Source organism: Uloborus diversus, chromosome 1 (assembly GCF_026930045.1).
Source record: "Uloborus diversus isolate 005 chromosome 1, Udiv.v.3.1, whole genome shotgun sequence".
Classification (NCBI taxonomy): domain Eukaryota; kingdom Metazoa; phylum Arthropoda; class Arachnida; order Araneae; family Uloboridae; genus Uloborus; species Uloborus diversus.
Window position 1 is genome coordinate 124,337,345 of NC_072731.1, and position 22,071 is coordinate 124,359,415.

General features: G+C 34.8%; 2 protein-coding genes across 2 annotated transcripts in view; both read right to left on the reverse strand.

Annotated features, from left to right (window-relative positions):
• Nucleotides 1-118, reverse strand: part of LOC129231810 (FH1/FH2 domain-containing protein 3-like) — a gene marked incomplete at its 3' end in the record, with an annotated part of 200,123 nt that extends 200,005 nt beyond the window's left edge. The window contains 1 exon segment of the mRNA XM_054866198.1: nucleotides 18-118. Coding sequence (XP_054722173.1) covers nucleotides 18-101 — 84 coding nt within the window.
• A 2-nt stretch (nucleotides 119-120) lies between these two features.
• Nucleotides 121-10,168, reverse strand: LOC129234732 (uncharacterized). The gene is made up of 6 exons (XM_054868740.1): nucleotides 10,124-10,168; nucleotides 9,378-9,867; nucleotides 4,963-5,234; nucleotides 578-1,334; nucleotides 165-439; nucleotides 121-129 (listed from the first exon to the last, which is right to left on the reverse strand). Exons 1-6 carry the CDS (start codon nucleotides 10,166-10,168, stop codon nucleotides 121-123), a joined length of 1,848 nt encoding a protein of 615 aa, XP_054724715.1.
• Nucleotides 10,169-22,071: the final 11,903 nt, after the last annotated feature.

Sequence of the window (22,071 nt, forward strand, 5' to 3'; positions counted from 1 at the left end):
AATATCTAAAAACTTACCTCAAACGGAGCAGTGGAAGACTCCGCCCACTTCAAGATGGAGTCGGTTTTCTCTTGCTCGTCGACACGGCATTCTACCGGCATCCAACTTCTGTATGGTATTTCAGGCCCACTGTTAACACGAGCATGTACTCCGGCATTATCAGCATCAGACGATATGTATTCTTCAAATGCTGCTGCGGGATGTTCATCCGGACTAAGTGGAGTTGGTAAACCGAGCATTTCATCTATATCGTGACAAGAGCCAATGAACCGATTTAGATCTAGTTCCAACTCACTTCTGTTAATAGTACGTTCAATATGTCTCGTTCTAATGTTAGATTTCTGTCGTTCGATCCTACGCTCAAAGTCTTCGAATGTTTCGAAAGCACCAGCATCCAAATCAGTATCGGATAGCAAAAAATCTATATCCCTGCAATTCCCTATAAACGTCGACGCAGCAGCAAGATTTTTGTTCTTTTCTTTAACTATCTCAACGCAAACTGCTTCCTGATATGCAGTAGCTGAATCGAATTTAGAAACAGATTTTTCACCTGGCAGGTCCTGTTCTGTACTTTGACCGATCAGGTAGAGTTCTTTTGGTGAATCGCAGTTGGGATATAGCTCTGAAAATCCGGAATCTCTCTGAGAAGACCCCTCGTTCGGAGAAGTGAAACCGAAACAAAGGTGTTCCAGTATTCTTTCTTCGTCATTTGTACCGACATTGTCTAAATGAGTATGGTACTCATCCTGATGGAAAGCATCCAAAGCCACCGAGGAATCAAAATCAGAAGTACTTTCGGGTCGAAACGCCTCAGGTAGAGGGTAGTCGTCGAACTCGAAGGGAGTACTTATCCGGGAGTCCTTGCAAGACGGACTCATCAGCTCAAGATATGACCTGTCTAGCGAATCGGTAACAATACTTTCAGCTTCACCACTGGATTTATCTGCATCAGTGCATGAAGAGTGGCTGTCATATCCAGTTTCACCATCTTCAGAAGTGTATGAGGATCGGCTTAGTCTGAAATTTCTTTGCTTCAGGGTATTAGTGTCTGCTTCAGGGAGATTCACGTTCAAGAGAGATTTTCTGAAGTCCTTGTTCAGTTTTCCTGAATTTTTAGATTCGGTTTCAGAATGGGGTTCTCTCTTACTACTTCGTAGCCAACGACTGGATTCATAACTGCTGCTGCTGCTGTTTTTCCAGGGCACAGGAGAGAGATACTTGCTATACGAAGTTCTTATAGGATCGTCCCACGACGTGTATCTTGACGATATAAACCCTTTCTTAAATTTTCGCTCTTCACGAGCTAAGCATTTTTTGAAATCATCCACATCCAACTGAAACAAACAAAAAGACTAGTTCTTCAACATTTTTCACTGGTTATTGTACCTTTATCAACAATAGTTTAGATTAATTAAACAAGGCAATATTTCAAGATTCGCTGATTGAAACATTTTGGAAATTAGTGCTTGTTAAATGAGGAAAAATATCTTTTTGGAGGTTATTTTGATTTTTATTTTGTCATTAAACGTGCATCAAAATTATGTTTCAGATCCTGATTTAATTGTACGAACATTTAAATAGCGGGTTAATTGTTCCCCCTTGTAGGAAATTCCTAATACACACATTGCACTCCCAAAAGTATTTTTTTATATATAAGAGTAGCTGAAGCTCATTTGAAAACATAAAATAGAATTCCTTTTTGAAAGTTTTGTTTTCGGAGCTTAAGATTACACTTTGTTGTCAAAAAAAAAAAAAATATATTACGCATTAAACCTTGAAGGATTTATAACTGACAAATAATGCGTACATGCAAAATTCAAATATTATTTCTAGCACTGCGTAAACATTTCAATTCATTTAATATCGCACCCCTTTTTTATAGTATTTTTTTAAGTTAAGAATTAATTCTATCATACAAATAAAACAAAGTATTTGATTGTATTCAGCAGGATTGCTTATAAATGCCTTCTCAATAATAGCAAAGACATTATATGGTGGTTCTAAATACCATTAAATAAAACAAATTTGTTATAATTCATATAATGCTTATTTGCTTTAGTATCTTCAGCTTTGGGGATATCCGATAAATATCCGTAATCTGTTATTATTATGAACAGCTCTAAGCTCACTTGCTGCTTTAAAGCTTTGTGGCATTTAAAAGTACACATAACTTAATATCACGCAGAAAAAAAAATAAATCACAATGAAACGACTAGTGGGTTCCGCGACCTGCTCGCCGACCCCCGGAACTGTTGACGCAGTCCCATAAAGATCGCTGAGTGATTTTAGCTCGCTCCGCTCGCTCACTAGTCACCAAAGTTTTTAGTCTTGCCTCAATGACCCTTCTCAACTCTTTAATACATGAATAACAAAATTGGATGGATGATTTTTATGTTAATCAATTGGCGCCGAACAAAAGTATGTTACAGTTAATTAATAAATTTAAATCTTGGCGATTAATTTAATTTGTTCATTGACGCTGTTACTTGTTTGGCGACACCGTTCGTTATTTTATCTTTTTAATGAGCTTTTAAACAAAATAAAGCTAAGAGTTCCATTAAAATTAAAAATAATTCGTCATATAATTGAAATAAGCCGTAAAAATCTGAAGTAATTTACCATATGAGGTAGTGAGTTGCAAAGGGATGCTAGTGGAAAAATTTAAAATTTGGAGACAACCAGTACAAAAGGTAGGTGAACTCCTCCTCTGTCTTGGGGCAAGAGATAGTACTAGCAGCCCTGGTAGATGCTGCTGTACAGCATGATTTAGAAGGAAAAAAATCAATGAAAGCTTACTTAGGGCGTAATCTTTACACGCGTTTTACTCAAAATTTGAAAATGTCCACTTACATCCCTTTGCTTCTTACTGCCTCATATAAGAAAAGAAGTCTAGCTTATGTGTATCATATAAAAAAGTGACTTCACCTGACGAATATTTGCTTACTAACTGAGCCCTGAACAAAGATAAGAATTTATCCAGTATGTGAAAAAGCAGTCGAAAGCTGTGTACTAAAGATATGTGTAAAACAAGACAATGCGAATAAAATGCAAATAAAAGCATTAAACAAAAAAGTTAAAAACTTAGCAAACAGCTGTTTTGAGACCATCAAAACAAGCCTCTTCATCAGTGCAAAAAAAAAAAAAAAAAAAAAGGATGATACAACGAAAACACAACCAATGGGTTCATGTGACCATTGGTTGAGTTTTCGTTGAACCATTCTTAGCACTGATGAAGAGGCATCTTCAAATGTATAAAAGCCGAATCACTGATCGAATAACACTCTGACGTCACCAACAATGAAACTCGAGCCATAGCATTATTTCATTGTTGAAGCGAAGCACCAAAAATTCAGAAAGTTATTTATAATTTGTTAATATTTTTTAGCAATGTTTAACATACATTTTTTTTTTTTTTTTTTTTTGACAAGGCTGAACTGGATCTGGTAACTCAACTATTTTACTGGTAAGACTGCAATCCTCTTATACAGAGTGTTTCGTTTTAATCTGCAATACCTTTATTTTCGCAACCGTTAGTCCTAGATGTGTACTTCCCACTGCAAAAATGTTCAAAATTAGAAGCAGAGTTAAGATATTGAAAGTTTGAAGCAAATATAAAACTGAGTCTAAAAATACAAAATTTAACTTTTTATACGAGCCCCAGGTCCCCTAACTTACGTTTAGGGAAATAATCTCCATTGAAAAATAATTCGAGCAAAAAAAGGTGACATTAGTACGACCAATATTCACCGAGATATGAAACGCAGCGTTTTGTGATTTGCCCCACTTTTCATTCGTCGTCAAGGACAGCTTTTGGGGGAAAATATAGCAGTTAACTAGTGTTTAAAATTATATGTGTGCATAGAGTGTGGTTTTTCAAACTGTTCAAAGTTTTGTAGTGTGTTTATGCGTATCACGGCATAGCATTTGCATTTATTTTTAATAGCAATGAAAAATATAAATATCTTGCTTTTCTTACTTTAACGACCTGTCATTCTTCTGAAAGAGCGATTAGTTCCAATCTCATCTTCTGTATGGTCCTTTAAAACTTTGAACTGGAATATCTCCTTGAGTTTTGGTCGCACAAATGTCAAGTTTTTTGTGTCAGTAATAGTTTTCAATGGAGATTATTTCTCTAAATATTAGCTAGGGGACCTAGGGCCCGTATAAAAAGTTAAATTTTGTAATTTTTGACTCATTTTTATTTTTGTTTCAAACTTTCAATATCTTAACTCTGCATCTGATTTTGAACCTTTTTGCAATTACAAGTATACATCTAGGACGAACGGTTGCAAAAATAAAGGTCTTGCAAATTAAAACGGAGCACCCTGTATATAAAAGCCGATGATTGAGTAACCCGCGTGTTTCAATAATGAAACCTGCTCTACAGCATGATAATTTGATGATAAGTTACGGTAATGTTTGACATGCAGGGAAAAGCTTTATCGTGACAAGTCTGAACTCGATCCAGTCACTTAACTGTTTTACTGGTAAGACAGCCACGTTAGGGGAATGAAGAATCAAAAAAGTGGTTGAAAATAAATGCTATCCACTGGAGTTTAGGGTTAATCCACTGGAGTTAGGATCGCGATTTCAACTATCAAAATATTACCAAACAGGCAATGACTTCGTTCAAACGTCGAAGCAATTTTCACCCATCATACCTTGAGGGGCTACTTTCTAGTTTTAGGAGAATAAAGAAACGAAAAAGTGGTCCACAATGAACGCTATACTTTGGAGTTTAGTGTTAATCCATTGGAGTAATGGTTAAAATTTCACCGAACTGGCAATTGCTTCGTTCAAATGCAAAAGCAATTTTTCCCCGTCATACATCGACGGGCGATATTCTAGTGTTTTAATAGCCTCGAAATAACTCTTTTCTGAGTTTTTAACTCTTTCATATGCTTTTATTTGTACTTTTATTCACATTGCCTTATTTTGCACATTTCATCCGTATTCACCTACCTGCGTTTCTGTATCTATAACTGCCACTTCAGTAGACAACCGCTCGATCTTCATCCTCCTTGTTCTGGAGACGACACTTCTATCCTCATCTCCCCCCTCAGAAGTCCCCCTGCTCGTCATATAAGCAAAACCTGGAGGGAGTTCCTCTTCCTCCTCTCCATCGCAGAGGTAGTGCCATTGCCTCTCCACCACTTGGTGATGTTGAGCTCCAGTGGCGTAGCTTTGAAGAGACAACCTCTCTCTCCAGCCACCGGACTCTCGTCCGTGATCGCCTGGAAAAATAAGTGTTTTATAAGAATGAAGTACGTAAAATAAATGTAATAATCGCGGTGACAGGAAAAAACGTCCCCAGCAAAACGTCCCCGGATGAAACATCCCCGGAAAAAACGTCCCCAAGGAAAAATCGTCCCTGATGAAAATGCGACTCGTGTAAACAAAATTGAGATGCAAAGTCTTTTACCATATCCACTGACGAATTGAATTCTGTGTAGTATTTGTCTGAACACTCTGTTTTATGGTAATTAAATAGCACCACTATGCGTGAAATACTGGTATGTAAAGATACATAACATTAAGCCAATAAATTGAAAACGAATGTTTCGTACATGGCTTATAGAAAGAAGTGTATACTAAGAGATTTTAAACAAATAGAATAAATATATATCAGTCGCTTTTAAAAAACTGGTAGTTTTCGATGTTCAGGACTCAAACTTATCTATATATATAAAGGTGACGGTGTTTCTTTGTTTGTACCCGATAGCCAGAAGACCTCATAGCACCTACAGCCCTGAAACTTGACACAAAAATTCGAACGTACCCCGGGCCCGTGCACCTCGAAGCCGAAATTCTAAATTTCGAATTCGATTTTTTTTCTAATTAACGAATTGAGCTAAATTTCGGCTAATTAGGGGATAAAAAATCCCCCCCCCCCCCCAACCTCAAACATTATATATCGTTGGAAAGGGTTTTCCTTCCCAAACAAGACTCACGTACAATGGCCACTGATCAATTTGAGGTTTGCGAAAAAAATTGAACAAAATGACATTCCGGCATTTTAAAAAAATGGGACAATTAAGAAAGGGTAAGGCTTATAATACGCTCATTGAGTTTCAATCGTGGTAATTAATACATTTGGCCCACAGTTTGAAAAAGGCACAAAATATGTTTCACTGTGGCGACTGCTAGTGCGTTTACCTCTTGTATGCACAGGCCCGGATTAATCCCCTAGGCTCCTAGGCCCTGGTCTAGAGGCGCATATCACAGAGGGAAAAAATATTAAATAGCTTGTTGGTATTTAAAGGGAAAAAAAACAGAAATTTGGCGTGCTAGTATGCATAGTGGAAAAAAATTCAACTAGAACCGATTGCAACCTGCCTGCTGAGCTGGTAAAAAATGGAGTCACACACAATAAAATGAGTAAAAATCATGATATATAAAATTTTCAGATATAAAACTTGTTTATGGAACAATATTTCTCTTGGAAGTCTTTAAATCATATCTTTGCAATTAATAGTCTTTAAGTATGTGTTTTGTAATTAATAATCTATTGATTCATATTTTTTCATGACTGCTAATAGTCAGGGGCGTCTAAAATTCAATTTTTTGGGAAGGGGGAAATTATCAATTTCCCGGATAAAACTTAAAAGTTTGCCGAATAACAAAATACGAGCATTGTACTACTAATAGTTTTCTAAAATATCTGTGACTAGCAATAATTTAGTAGTTACTGTTGGCAAATAGCTAACGAGGAATGGATCTCTTTTCTGCGTTAAATGCATGCAAAACTTAATTAGATTTTGAGAGTCGAGTAAAATACGGACATTTAACAAATATTGGAGTTTATTGTTACATACATAAAACTCGTAAGTATTTGTAAATTACAAACCGCATCCTTGAATAGAAAAATAGAACCAAAAAAACTTCTTATAAACCTGAAGACCTTCATGTCAGCACTAATTAAATATCTTAAGTCCAGTTGCACAAAATTCCAATTCTTTTCACTAGTAATATTTTCTTTCAGGCCCCTGGGGCCCAGGATATATCCTTCAGTTACTTGCATAGTAATTATCCTTCAGTGTAGTAACATGGTTGACTGGAGACACATTTCTCGGTCCACGCGGAACACAACCGCGAACAGCCATCTCAAACGGGCAAAACAGTAAAAACCTCCACCCGAGCCTCCTTCATTTCAGTTTATATCAGGTTACGAGTTGCGTCACACTAAATATTTGCATACTAAATATAAAGAAGTATTGCATTGGTAAATTAAATAAAAGCATGCGGCTAGAAAAAATGTATGTCTGTTTTTCGAATTACCCAGCCGCAACCAAACCACCGGGGATAAATTTAAAATTGAAAAAAACTGGATTTTTTTTTCTTGTGCGCTGTAGGAGCAAGAACCAAATATTCGCTAACAGTTACTAAAATTATGTTTAAAATGCATAAGATAAATAGTAAGAAAATATAAAATCTTAAATTAAAGTACTTAAAGCTAATTTACCAATAAATACCAGATATTTACCGCCAAAATTTTAGGATAGGTTACAAATGTTGTAAAATTTCCGACATTTACTGATTAACATTTACTGATTTTTTAAAAATTTTACCTCCTTCAAAATTCCCTGATTTCTGTATTTTATAGATGTTCAAAACGTCTGTAATTAATTCTTCAAACCAATTTTATTTTCTAAAACCTTCATTAACTTAAGACACAGCTGATAATTAATGATAATTTTTATGCGTCTCTTGAATCAACACGGATTACTTAAAATTTTCGCATTGTATGTGGTCAGAAAAAAATTAGAAGTCTAAAAGTCCTCAACTACGCAATTAGACATGTAAGGAGGGTTAAAAATAATGCTAAATACATTATTATAAATTCCCAAATGGTAAAATCACATGGAAAAGAAAAACGAGCGAGTATTAAAGAAGCAGATGTAATAGGATTTCGAATGTGAAAAATTGGGATTGACGAGTAATAGCGTAAAACATGGCCAAGATGCGTATGTTTAATCTAATGTGTAGAATTAAATAAATATGCATGTTCTTGAACTCAAAATTCTTAACCAATTGTCAATTTCCACGATTTTTGAGCATCTTTTGCCGAAAATCATAATTTTCCCATGACCATTTTCGATCATAGTCGAAATTTATGACTTTCCAGGTGCGCGGACACCCTGTCTTTAGTAGTATTGAAAAATTTTGCTACCAATTTCCTATATCGACTGATGTGCCCTGGTAAATTGTAGGAAACAAATTGTCCTAGAATTACATTGAATGGTGTGCTTACCTTACTATTTTATTATGAATGATTTTGAAGTGATAGTAATTATTCAGTTCATACTAACCAAAGTTTATATGCATTATACTTATATAAGTACATACATTTTCTTTTACTTTATTTTTTACATTAACGTACAAAATATACAAATACAAATTTTTTACTAGAAACTTTTTATATTATCTTAAGTACTTATGTACTTTGAAGAAAGAAATGTACAATAAAATATGATTAACCATATTGGTACATAATGTAATTATCATATTAAATAAATTTTATTCATCAGTTATTTGAAATTAAAGTAAGTAGTGTAAATTCTAAGGAAAGGATGTCATATGGCCATTATTGACTCATGCATGCAGCCACTACTGAAAATTTCAGATTTTGGATTGGCCGCTAATGGATCAAATTTGAAGTTTGAGAAAAAATGGATAAAAAAATAGAAAAAATTGAAATTCTGGCTTTTTTAGAAAATGGGACGATTAAGGAATAGTCGGGCTATAATACGCTCACTGAGTTTCAAAATTGAAATTAATATTGTAGACCCACAGTTTAAAAAAGACACAAAATATGCTTAACTGTATCCACTACTAGTGCGTTTACCTTAACTGTAAGAGTACACAGTTAAAAAGACAGAAACTCAACGAAGGAAAAAAAAAAAAAAAAACTCACAAAATGCGGACGAAACCCTTAATAGTCAAACTAAACGATTGACTACTTCTTTCAAAACTTATCATCCTTAGTTAGGCATCATACTAACTAAGGATCGCGTTTACAACACGAGAATCTTCATTGACAAAACTAAGGGGAAAATAACAGTATGTTGTGGCCATTACGAAACTTTCTTCCATATATATGTTATGAATTCTTAGATCTAACGTATGTTCGCTCAAAATTCGGATATTCGCAAAGCTTCGAAGAATTCGATAATTGTAAAATTGGGGATTTTAACTCATTCGCGTTACATGTTTAGCAGCTCACTGGTGTGAAAAGGAGGGGAGGAGAATTAAAAATGAAACTCTGTCAAAAGTGTTGACTTCAAAAGAAGTTCATCGCAGAAGCGAAAATCAAGATTGACTGCAACCGAAAACTCACAGAACAAAAAGAGAAATTTAAATGTATCAGCAACACTCACCAGTGAAATATCGTGGCAAATAATATGAGCTCGGCCTAACTTTCAGGAGATCTCTTGGCTTTGTTTGTGTATTTGAGCAATACTGAGTAGTTTTGGGATACCACACAGATCCACCTGTCAACGCTGGCGTCCTGGACGTCCTAAAATCCGGACTGAGAGGCCTCTGTTTGCTACTGTATTTCGGACTCTTCTCCCTGAGGGTTCTGAAATCCGGACTAAGAGCTCTGTGTTTAATCCTGTAATTCGGACTCTTCTCTCTTCCGAAATCAGAGTATCCGGATCCAAGTGACTTGAGATCATCTCCCAGCATGGAACGAGGACGCCGGGAAGTGGAGGATAACCACTTATAACGGTACAACGTGTCTGGCTCATCAGATGATTTTGGATAACCAGGTGATGGTTCTTTGCTCCACGTTCGGGAGAACGGATTCAAGTACTGTTGAGGGGTGCGTTCAGGCTTTCCCAGGGAAGATCGAATACCAGAGCTGAGCTAAAAAACAAGACAGAGAAATTAAATTGTGCACAAAAAATTGAGAAATTTAGAAGACTTAGTTACATAGAGAATATCATGGGAAATAAAAACCTAACAGGGGGAAATGGAATTTGATTAATGCTATCAGAAAATTCCAAATGAAGATATGTAAAAACTTTGCCTCGTCTCTAAACAAGCTCCTTCCTAAGGGTTTTCTAACTGTTGTATATAAATGAAAAAAATTAAATATCCGCAAGAACTATATTTTTTTCACAGCTAAGACAGTATCAAAAAATTGGTTGTTGAACTTGAATATCATTGGTTTGAAAGAATTAAATTAACAAACCGTCGTATTTTGCAAACGCTTACCTATTTACATTTTTTCTAACTAGTATGTCGGTCGGGGCTACCTGGAAACTTTCTTCTATGTTTTCCTCATGAGTTATTGGCCCTTACGTATAACTTCTTCTACTGAGTTTTGCTATTGGCAAAAGCAGAATCAAAGAGCAAAAATAAAATCATTTTAAACCTTGCTTAAACTAATTCCAACATTTTATTTGTTTACTAATAGAGGATGGTAACAGATTAAAAATTTTAATCAATGAGATTTCTCCAGTCATTTGCCAACACTGAAATCGCGTGAAGGCTTTCACGAGACAATCGAACGTGAAAACATTTTAATGCGATTTATCTTTCACGTTGTTGATTGAATTAAGCTGTATAATTCGTGTAAAAGGTGACCAAGAAATGTTTAAACACGTATGGAAGTTTTGCTGTAAAATAGAGAAAGATGTAAGGAATGTTAATATGACAATTTTTTTTCTTAGTTTGATGTCTTTTTTTAATTTTTTTCAACGGACCTTACTTTTGGAACAACCCTCGTACACACACACACACACACACACACACACAGGGGAGGGGGGAGAAGGAACACCTGCTGGCTCGGACCTGAGCCTGAAAGGGGCCCAATATTTTTAAAACTAGGCGTGAAATATAGGAGTAAACAATATAGAGGTGGGTCCGGAAAGGTCATTTGTAACGGGCCCCAAAATTTCTGTGCACGACACGCCTCTGCACACACGCACCACATTCACATACAGCCACCTTTAAATGGGTGAAAGAAAATAAAAATTACTTTCACCCATACGACCATGATTTGTTGATTCTGCTGTAACATCGTTTGAAATAGACAAATCGTCGCTGTTAAAAACGAATAATCACAGCAATAGTCAATGGTGACAAGCGTATTTTTCTGCTATTGCAGCCAGTGTCAATTCACCATAACAGCTACAATGAGTTTTGTTCCCCCGATCTGTTTCATCTTAAGATGTCACTGTTATATGTAGCTTAAAATAATGCTATGCTCCGTACCAACTTAAGGTGGAACAGACTATAAAAGTAAATTAAAAATAAGAGTAAGTATTGAACTAATGAGACAATCTGAAAAAGAATTAGCGTTGAAAATAGGAGTTTTATAGTAAACTGTCCGCGGTAAAATTACCAACACCTCTTCGATGTCCTTGTAGAATGGTGGATTTACAGTTTTGGAGGCTCGTCGTGGTGCATTTTTGAGTGCCTTTAGAGATGAACAGAACTGCCAAAAAAAAAATTTCATGCGCTTTTTGGATCCCCATTGGGGATTGCTTATTAACATAACTTGATCTTATTAACATAATTTAAAATAGTTTTAGACGGCATTATTATTTTCCAACTAAAATTGTATTCCCCTGAATTTCTTTACAAATTAAAAACTCCACGAAAAGCTTCACAAAACTAGAAATCGATGAAAGTTTTTCACAAAAATACGATGTTGATCACAATCACAATTTCCCCTAATGTAGACACTAAGAATATCCTCAACTGGATCCTGAACCAATACAACAGATGATACAACTAATGAACAATATAATGAATCCACTATTCAAATTAATTAAGAAAACGCCCCTGAGACATGACGTAAGCTTTAAAACGTTACTTAGTTAATTTAAACTAATAAAGCACTGCAAAGGGACTTCTGCTAACTTTTCTTTCTGATAGGAGTGTTTTATTTTCGAAAGTTAATTGAACGGCGCGTTCCCGAAGCAAAACATTTCCGAGAGCAGAGTTTTTACCTTTGGTGTCATAAAGCGAAACGATGATGTGGCGTCCCTATTCAGACGCAGAAGGAAAACGATTGTTCCTAAGAAATTTGTGTAAGAAGCGAGAAAACAGGAAACACAGAGGTTCTTTGTATATTTCGCAACATTCTCTCAAACCAGCCGCCATATGTTTACTCGGTGTGAGGGATTTTGTAGGTCTTCAACTACTCGTTTCCCATGCTTCATCTAAATATAATCTTCGCACCTTCCACTGCCTGAACTCATGAATTTCTCGCTGAACGAGTTCAACATCGTAATCGGGCCCAACACAAATGCAAAAAAAAAAAAAAAAAAAAAAAACCTTAAAAAAAAATAATAATAAAAAAACTTTTAAAACACTTAAGGAAAAAAATAACAACGATTTTAGTTGTACAGACTTATCGCAAAGGAAAAAAATTCCCATGATTGGACATTGCGTGCAAGCAGGCCATAACGTACATGGAAGTTTACGAGAATCCATTTCCTGCTTTTTTCTTTTTTTTTTAAAGCGAATTTTTATAAATTTGACGGTAGGCAGCGGAGCCCATAACTTTGCCAATCCCAAAGCCGATGAATAGACTTTTTCTTTCTCAAAAGAAAAAAATTACAACTGTGATGTAACTTGCAACATAACTTGTCTCACCCAATAGTTTTCTCTGCCAGTGAGAGCTCAGTTACGAGCATAGCAAATCTATCTGCAAAATTTTAAGGGTTGGCTCGGATACTTTCCCCATGGTTTAACAGGGTATTTTCCCCATGGTTTAACAGGGTATTTTCCTCATGGAAACCGATTTCAGTACATATTGGAATTATTAAAATTTGCAAATTTTTAAATAACTTATCATTAATGGCTGGAAAGAAATGTTTTTACATTTTTTCAAAGAAAAAAGTATTAAAAGCAAGGAAGTTCTAATTTCTAAGGGGAGTTTGAACCCCCAATTGCCCTTCCCCATAGAAATGACCCTATTAAACACAAACCAAAACTATCGATTTTGGTTTATTTCTTTAACCAAATACATTAATATTTATACATTACATTAATTTTTTTACATTAATATTTTTTTAACCAAATACGTTAATATTTACACTTTCGCTTTCTTCCTCGTGTTCCAAGAGTTCAATAAATTAGATATTCCCATAGCTTTGCCTACCATCAGTCTTCCCATTTTTTGTTGTCAGTGCTATGATTCTAGTTAAAACTGAAATAAAAGTATGCGAAAAATAGATATATCTAATCATGAGGAATATCTAAAATGTTTCAGGTAAATTGGATTAATATTGTCAACACAGTAAAAAATATTACTTGTAGTAAAGACACAAGATAGAGGTGACACTTTCACCTTTTCTTTTTTTACATTCTATACTGTCACTTCACCTGCTTGTTTTGTTTCACTCCACGCCCTTGTTCTTTCTGTGCTTCACTTAGGCATATTCACAACAAAATTGTAGCTTTTAATGAAGAAAATATGTTTTAAACAACGAGAAAACTAAGCAATACTCAAAATTCGCTTTCTAATTGTTGTTAAAAACAATGAAAAATAACAGTAATTATAAATTAAATTTTGTTAATAAAAGTTAAAAAACACATTTAAAGGCTGAACTTAAGTAATATGGGTTACACTTCCAAACGGATAATTTCATTTGAATCAAAGAAATCTTCGAAAGCCTGCATTATTTAAAAATGTTAAAATGAACAAAATCCACAATTATTATGCTTGTTTATAGGTTCTACCTTGAAATTAATTTGTTAAATTTATTAACAAAACTGACTTTATAATGTCGATTATTTTTCACTGTTTTGGTCAACAATCAAAAAACAACTGCGTCACTTCCGTGAGGCAAAAAATTGAGGATCAGACTTTTAAAGCCCTTATACAAAAAGTTTCACTTCAAAAATTGCAATGCTTACCGAACTGTAACTCGTCTTTTGGGAGCAGAATTTCGCAGACTGTGAGCTCTTCGTCTGATACGGACCCTGAAAAAAAAAAGAAGAAAGAAAAATTGAGCTAAATTTCTCAGTTAGAACATAAAGTTCAGGCGGAAAAACAGGATTCCCAGCGAAATTTCTCAAATCCTCCGCTTAAAAATGATCTATGCTCAATAGCAGACCCATTTAGGTGGAACACATAACTTCACTTGTTCAACAATACTAATTAATGCTAATGTATTCCAAATTTATTCAATTTTGGAATAGTTTTGTACTTTTAGTAAAATAGAAGTAACTAATAGCTAGGAATATAGGTTAAGTTGTGGATAAAAAGCATGACATTGAATGTACAACTTAAGACGGAGGAAATGCACAGGAAAATGAAAAACTGAAATAATATTACGATTTATCCCAACCCCAAACTAAGAATATCCTATAACACATGAATCTTGAAGGGGAGTGTTATGTAAATTTTAAAATTTTGACGATTTCCAAAAACAAGTATAAAGAGATTTCACAAATTACTGTAGAAATAAATTAAAAAACACAATTACAAATAAATTTTTTAAAGAATGATTTGTAATTTTAGTTGTTAAAAATGTCAAACAATGTATTTTTTGTGTAAGTAAAAAAAATCTGCGTTTCTGTTTATTTTTAGAGAAAAGAAGCTCTTTGTTTGCTTAAACGCCTCCACCTGAACTAATAGCGTATAGTTTCTCTTACAAGAACGATACGTATTTGGATACTAGTTTGACAAATAGCAATAGATCTGTATGGACTTTCCACCAGTTAAACAAATAATCATGAATCAAAATTTCAGATATTGTAAATTATTACGTATTTCTTTTTCATCTTCTTGATTCGGATTTAATAAGTTACTATTTACATCGGAAATACGTATGTAAAAAAAATTGACTGATGCTTTTTTTTTTTTTTAATTTCGGTTTCCTTCTTTTTTTTTAAAAAAAAATCAGTATTTTGGGATTTGGCAATTGTTTTGCTGTTTCTTTCTTTCTTTCTTTCTTTTTTTTTTTTTTTGATAAAAAAAATTATACCGTGGAAGAAACGGCAATTGAAATTTTTAAATATATAGCACTTAAATATTTTGTTATTTCTTTTAAAGACAAAATGTCGAACACATTTTAAATGCTAAAAATCAAAATAGTTATGCATTTCTTCTTTTATGCTATCTTTTACTTCATACTTAAATTTAGAAGCACGAAATTTGCAACTGCTTATTGTCGAATAACCAGGGCCGTTCCAAGAGGGGGGGGGGCGAGCGCCTCGGGCGTCACGAAATGAGGGAGCGCCGCAAAACGCCTCTAGTTTCGACGGAACACGACGACATTCACAAGAAATGAGGGGCGCCTTGCGGCGCCCCCTCATTTTGTGCATCATATAGATACACAGCCATAGACGCACAAAATAGAGTATCATTGCAATGATTCTCTATTTTTTCTTATGGCACGAAAATATTCCTTTCTCTGAATCTTCAAAACATTCGTTTCCTTTGTATCATTGAAGCAGATAGAATTTCTGAGAGAATAACTGTTTAGAATCAAACAAAAGACACTTCTTCTTTTTCTAGTTCTCACCAAATTTTATTGAATTCTGCCCCTGCGTGCAGTGACATAATCAGAAAAAAATTTTAAGGGGGCACATTAAAAAAAAACAAAAAACAAAAAAAAATTATTTTTTTTTTGTTGTTGTTGATCGGATAGGGTAAAGATTGAAAGATGTCCGGGCAAAATTTTGAACCTTTTATTTTTAAAAACGTAATTTTAGTCTTAAAAACGCGATAATAAGCCATTTTTATTGACGTTAGGGTAAGAGAGAGAGCTTAAACACTGATTCCGATCGATTTTTTTTTTTTTTTAAAGATTGAAATCAATCTCTTCTCCCCCTGCAGCATTTCGAAATTGAAGTTTCAAAAACGCAACTTTAGACAAACTTTAAAGATTTTATGGATAGAAGGATTTGGAGCATTTCCCAGGAAAATTGTTCAAAATTATGGTCTAAGAAATGTAAGCAATGTTTTACATTCAGCATTCAGGGGCTATTCCACTTAAATTTTTTGTAAGTGTCGTTTAAAAAACCCATTGATTGTGGTATTAAAGAAAGGCGGCATGGGGACGCTTGAGCGAATGTTTTCTTAAACTCAAGTCCTAAAACGCAATTTGTAAGGCCATATTTTGTAATATTAGGGCGTAGGGCCAGTGATTTTTCGAAATTAGAACTGCAAAAACGCAATTCTGGGTGATTTTCAATGTTGTTGAGGAGTTGTAAAATAAATACATTTTCGATTTATAATCAGCAAATTATTTATTCGTGTTCTTAGTTTGATCAATATGAATAACCAATTCAGTTTTAATTGTTTGTTTTTTATTTAGTGGGAAAACATTTTACAAGATAAATATTTGGATTTTTAACATTTCTATATTTCGCAAAATTTCTGGAGCATTAATGTTTCACAAATTTTAGAAACAGATTCATTGCTTATGTTTTAATTTGCATTATGCATAGCTCTCTGATTGTTCTGTTCATTAATATGTAACAAATTCAGGTATGACGTGTTCACGCTTATTATGCACTGATGATATAACTAACTTGATTTTTCTGTGTGTATAGGGGGGGGGGGGGCGCCAGGAAACTTTCGCCGCGGGCGCCGTCAGCTCTTCGGACGGCCCTGCGAATAACATAATATAAATGTGCAATATACAATATACCGGCCTAGGGACGAAACTGCAGCCTCTGGTAACCGGACTTCCTTTATACTTCAGGTAGTTTTGCCTTAGTCCTGGCTTAAGAGCGGTAAATAACTGCGTAATAATAAAAATGTACCCCATTCTTTAAAAAACGTTTCTCGTGTTTTATGATCATTGTTTTCATTTACATATTCTGTGCGTCAGATACTCGAAACCGCTTTTAGTTGCTTATTACCAGACACACTCCACACGATTATTGCACCTGCTTGGTGCGTGCTCAGATGCATATGACGTTCAAGCACACAACTTCAGGGAACTTGATCTCCTATGGATAGTGTGAGGGATAATTAATTGCCTTTATTTTAAGTGGGCAAGTTCCAACTATTCAAAGCAAGAAATCGCATTAAATAATATAGAAAACACTTTCATGAACAGAACAATAAATCGAAAAAAAAATAAAATTAAAGTCTCGTTCAACAGAAAAAAATACATATAATCTGAACATCTGAAAAGTAGCGTCAGCGCCCTACATTTCCGACCCACAAAAAACGGTTCGTTTCTCAGAAGTCAAACGAATGTAACGCAATTCATATTAAAAATAAACCACAAAGTGTGATTGTCAAAACATTTCCGCCAACAAGACGAGAACTTCTTCTCCCGATGACGAAATAGAAAAATAATAACAAAATAAGAACTCAGGCCTCACGCGTGTATTTTTGTTTCTTGGTCCGATTTCACAGAGGGAGGTTTTGTTATAATTGCTATTTTTCAACATGGTTGTCATTAGCCTCAGGTGAACAAGGCCTGTGGTCCTCGCTCATGAGGGGCCCATACTCAAAAAAGTCACATGCTAAGACAGACCAGGAATGAAAGGAGGTTCGAACAACTTGATTTTTATTTATTTATTTTTATTTTGTTTATATAACTACTTTTTTCCACTGCACTTTTTGCGGATTTTTATTATCATTGTTTTTTCTCTCTCTCTCTTTTTTTTTTACATCAGAAGCTGTATTCTAAAAATTAAGATATTCCTTTTTTTCTGTTTATGTTGCAAATTTTGGCAATAGGCAATAGTAAGACAAAATTGGATTCAAAAGTATCACAACGGAATGACAGAGACATCAACGAACGGTTTACAGGTATGATATTCATGTCAAGAGCAAAAAGCGTAGCTATTTGGCAAAAACGAACAGACTAAACTGAGCAGCCGAAAAACAACCAAGTCTGTTGGATTGAAATTTGAAAAGGAAAAGAATGAAGCAAAGCGCCGCGCCGGGAGTTTAAATGCTACTGACAATTTGCATATTCTGCTGACGTGATCCTGTTGCAAGACGGAAAGAACGGATGAGAAAAAACTAATGCAAATTAAAGTTACAAATACTTTTTGAAAAATAATTTACCTCTATTCGTAACATATGTCAATGACTTATTAGATATACTCAGTTTGGGGAAAGTCGGAATTTGTTGATTTCAGCGTGTTGGGGTTAATATACAACGTCAAAGAGCATTGATATTCAGTAACAATCAGAGGCAGAGCTAATATTAAAACAATGGGTATTGAACGTAATCTGCGAGGAAATTTTTGATTAAATGTTTTCTTTCTTAATACGTTTCTAACTACGTAACTGTTTGCAAATGAAGTGCATTAATTGCTTACATACTAATTACTTTTGGGGGCTGATTTTTTTTCCCAACTGAGTTTTTTTATGTGAACTTTATTAAGTTTACTTTTTCCGATGATCAAGTGAAAATCAAGTGGTGGCTTCGTTCTTATCCCATTAAATGAAAGGAAAATGGTTCATCTTTCCAACCTATAAAACATAAATTTACAACTAATACTAACCTCTATTAGTTCTTCCTTTCTTTTTTTTAAAGAGTCTATATACAATATGAATCCTACCATTTCAATATTTTCTGTTCAAAGAAACTGAAATAATTATCAATACAAAACAAAGAAATTAAGCAAAATTAGTCAAAACACATTTAGATTTGAAACGAAGTTTCTCCGTTGAAAAATGTGAATTTTTAATCGCTAAATTTTTTGAGTGGGAGCTTTTATCTCATAGTAAAATCTGTTACATCACAATCACGCTATAATGATCTGACGTCAATTGACTCAACTGTCTAGACCAAAGGGGTTCCCAAAGTGGATGCCGCAGCATCCTGGGGTGCCACACGAAAGGACGAGGGGTGTTGCGAAGTGTCCATACTTTCAATATGTATATACAATAGAGATAGACTAAGGTACCGTAATAAAATTGCAATTCTTCAAACGTGGCTACGAATCGGAAAAGTTTGGGAACCTCTGGTCTTGATCTTTAATGGCATACGACTTTTCTCTGGGATACGATGCATCTGAGACCTATGCTAAGAAAACACAAAGGACATCTGAACTGAAAACATAAAGGACTTTTGAACGGAAAACACAAAGGACTTCTGAACTGAAAACACAAAAGATTTCTGAACTGAAAACATAAGTTTGTCCTTACTTGAATAAATAAATGATGTGCGCGTGTATGCTAAACGCAAAAACAAACGCTAAGCTTTGACAATTCATTTTTTTTTTTTTTAAATAATTAACCACATTTTAATGATGGGATAGTGCCAAAGTTTTGCATACTTTTAGCACACTAATGTTTTATATCTTTCATTATTTTCAAATTTAAAATTTTACTAGATAATAATTAAATCTTAGTTTCGAATTTCAATAAATTGCAAAAGAAACCTCAATTATTGATTCTACAAAAATACTTTATTACTTTTCTTTTCCACGTTGAAAACCATGCAGGAAACCATATATTGTGGAATCCATTCAGATATGCTTGCAAATTTAAACACGAGATTATAAATCGATGTAGAACAAGAATACAAGTCGAAGTAATAAAGACTTAACAACAGTGTGCCCATGTGATTACAACCAGAGATCTTTGTGTCAAGGCCATTACAACTGGAACACTCTCCATACACTATCGTACTATTGATAAATATACAACCTGCTGCCCTCAGAATTTAGTATGTAACTAAACCCACGTAAAACGTCATCATAGCACTGCTGAACCTCATATTAAAAATAAACGTCTCCAGAAGATGGGGAGGTAAAGAACGACTGAGAGGAGTATTGTCAAATGACAAGACAGAAGGAAAATCGGGACACTGCCGATGCCCCCGATGATGAGAGGGGGAAAAGAGAGAGAAAGAAATAGAGTGGAGAAGGTGACAACGTAAGCGGTCCTCTTTCCGGGTGCATCTCCTTTTTTTATTTTCCAGTTACTGCTGTTTTTTTTTCTGTTTTTTTTTTCTTGATAAGTTCTTTTTGTACTCTCTCTCTCTCTCTCTCTTTTTCTCTCCTGCTAGAAAGTTTTTAGAAAAAAAGATAATAAGATATCAAAGCATGAAAAATACATAGATATGTATCCAGAGGTGGACACAAACCAATACTTTAGAGGAGGGGGCATGCTGAAGATTAACCCGCTGTTTTGGATGCGATAAATTTCTGGAACTGCTTGGGTGTCAATAAAAAGCACCAAATCGACCAGGAATGAGGCACCTTTCAGAGCATAAACGGTACTAATTAATTTCATAAGCAATGAAAAGAAGTAGTATTTCAAACATTAACCTTTAAAAATTATTAATGAATTGATGATTACTGAAATCATTTACATATTTTCATAAAGTGTTTGAACACAATGAGAATAGACAATATATTGTGAACGGTTTAGGGGGAGGGGGGTCATCACCCCATGACGCTACCCTTGTATCCGTTCTTGTTATTAACTCATTAACTCCATGTTAATCGTCAATCAAGAAGAAAAGTACGCTACTTTATTATAGCAGACATAGAAAGAAAGCATCATTTAGCCCCAAGATGGCGATAGTGTCGCTAATTAAGTTACGAGCTAGGACTTTAACAGCATGAACTCAGCTCAGCTTTGGCCTTCTACGGAGGAGGAATAGTAGTAGTTAAGTAATCACTACGTTAAACGAGCTGATGTTTTCATCACATGACTTCCTTTTACTCCAATTTAATGTCATTTTCTCATTATTGGCAGTTTTAATATGATTCAATATTTTACTCTCCAAATATCATCAATAGTGGCCAAATTAAAACCAGATTTAAAATAAAAAAATAATTTTTAAAAAAATCACCAAATTTGTGGCCAAGTTGGCGACCAAACTTGGCGACCAAAAGACTGGCGTTATATCATCAAGTGCCCGCCAAATTATAACACCACTTGAGTTTACATCGAAATTAACAATTATTTCCCACCAAAAATGGGGGAAAAAAACCCTTTGGAGCATCCGAATGCAACCAAAAAGGAAGGTGCACAACTAGACCCCACTAGGAGTCCACGTACCAAATTTCAACTTTCTAGGACATTCCGTTCTTGAGTTATGCGACATACATACACACATACACACATACGCACATACATACGTACACAGACGTCACGAGAAAACTCGTTGTAATTAACTCGAGGATCGTCAAAATGGATATTTTGGGTGTGTGTACGTTTCTAGGCACATATCCACGTGTGGTGGGGTTGAAAAAAAAACTCAACATTCATTTGGGGGCTGAGAAAAATGGAAATTAAGGCCAATTTTTGGATGAAAATTTTTTCGCGAATACAATACTTCCTTTTTTGTAAAAGGAAGTAAAAACAGTTGTTATTGTGGTTTCTAACGAAGTAGTTGCAGTTAATTTGCACTGAAGTAGTTGTAGTTAATGACAAAAAATGTAGAACGTTTAAGATAACAGTGATCGAAAGTGTCGGCTTTCCAGCACTCATTTTTGGGGTGTTGGGAGCTGATTCGATATATGTATAACTTTTCAAGGCTTGGCCTTAGAATGAAATGGCGTAATGTGACAATCACACACTTAATAAGGATGCACCGGCATTTAACTGCGCTGTTCTTTCCTCAAGTCGCAATTAGCGAAGCGAATGAGCAAGTCGCCATCTCGGAGCCTGACGGCAGGCTTAATGGATCCATGACTGCTCTTTCTGACATTTATTGTTTTTGTAGCTCTGTCAAACATTATCAGCTCACCGGGGAAAAAATGCATAACCGAATTATTTATTAGTGGAACGAAAGTCATTTGCATGATACCATTGGGAAGAGGGAGGAGGGGTCTTAAACCTTACATTGGCCAGAAAGTATGCAGTGGTGGCTAAAAAAAGGACTAACCTCAGTTTGTTACATTTGTTGGTTGTGGGAAAGATTTAGTAATGCAATTAACTAGAAACATGGATTTAGTTATGTGTACCATTATCAAAACATTTGCTACCGCGTTTTCCTGGAAATTAGACTCGATCTCATATTAGTTTTGTTACAAAAAACACGCTATGATTTTGTTTCAGGGGATGTCTTCTTTTTCTTTTAATCTTTTTTTTTTTTTAGCTGATATTTGGTCTTTGTTCAAAGAACATAAATTTGAGTTTATTCCATACATTTATTCAAGCTCATAAAATATATT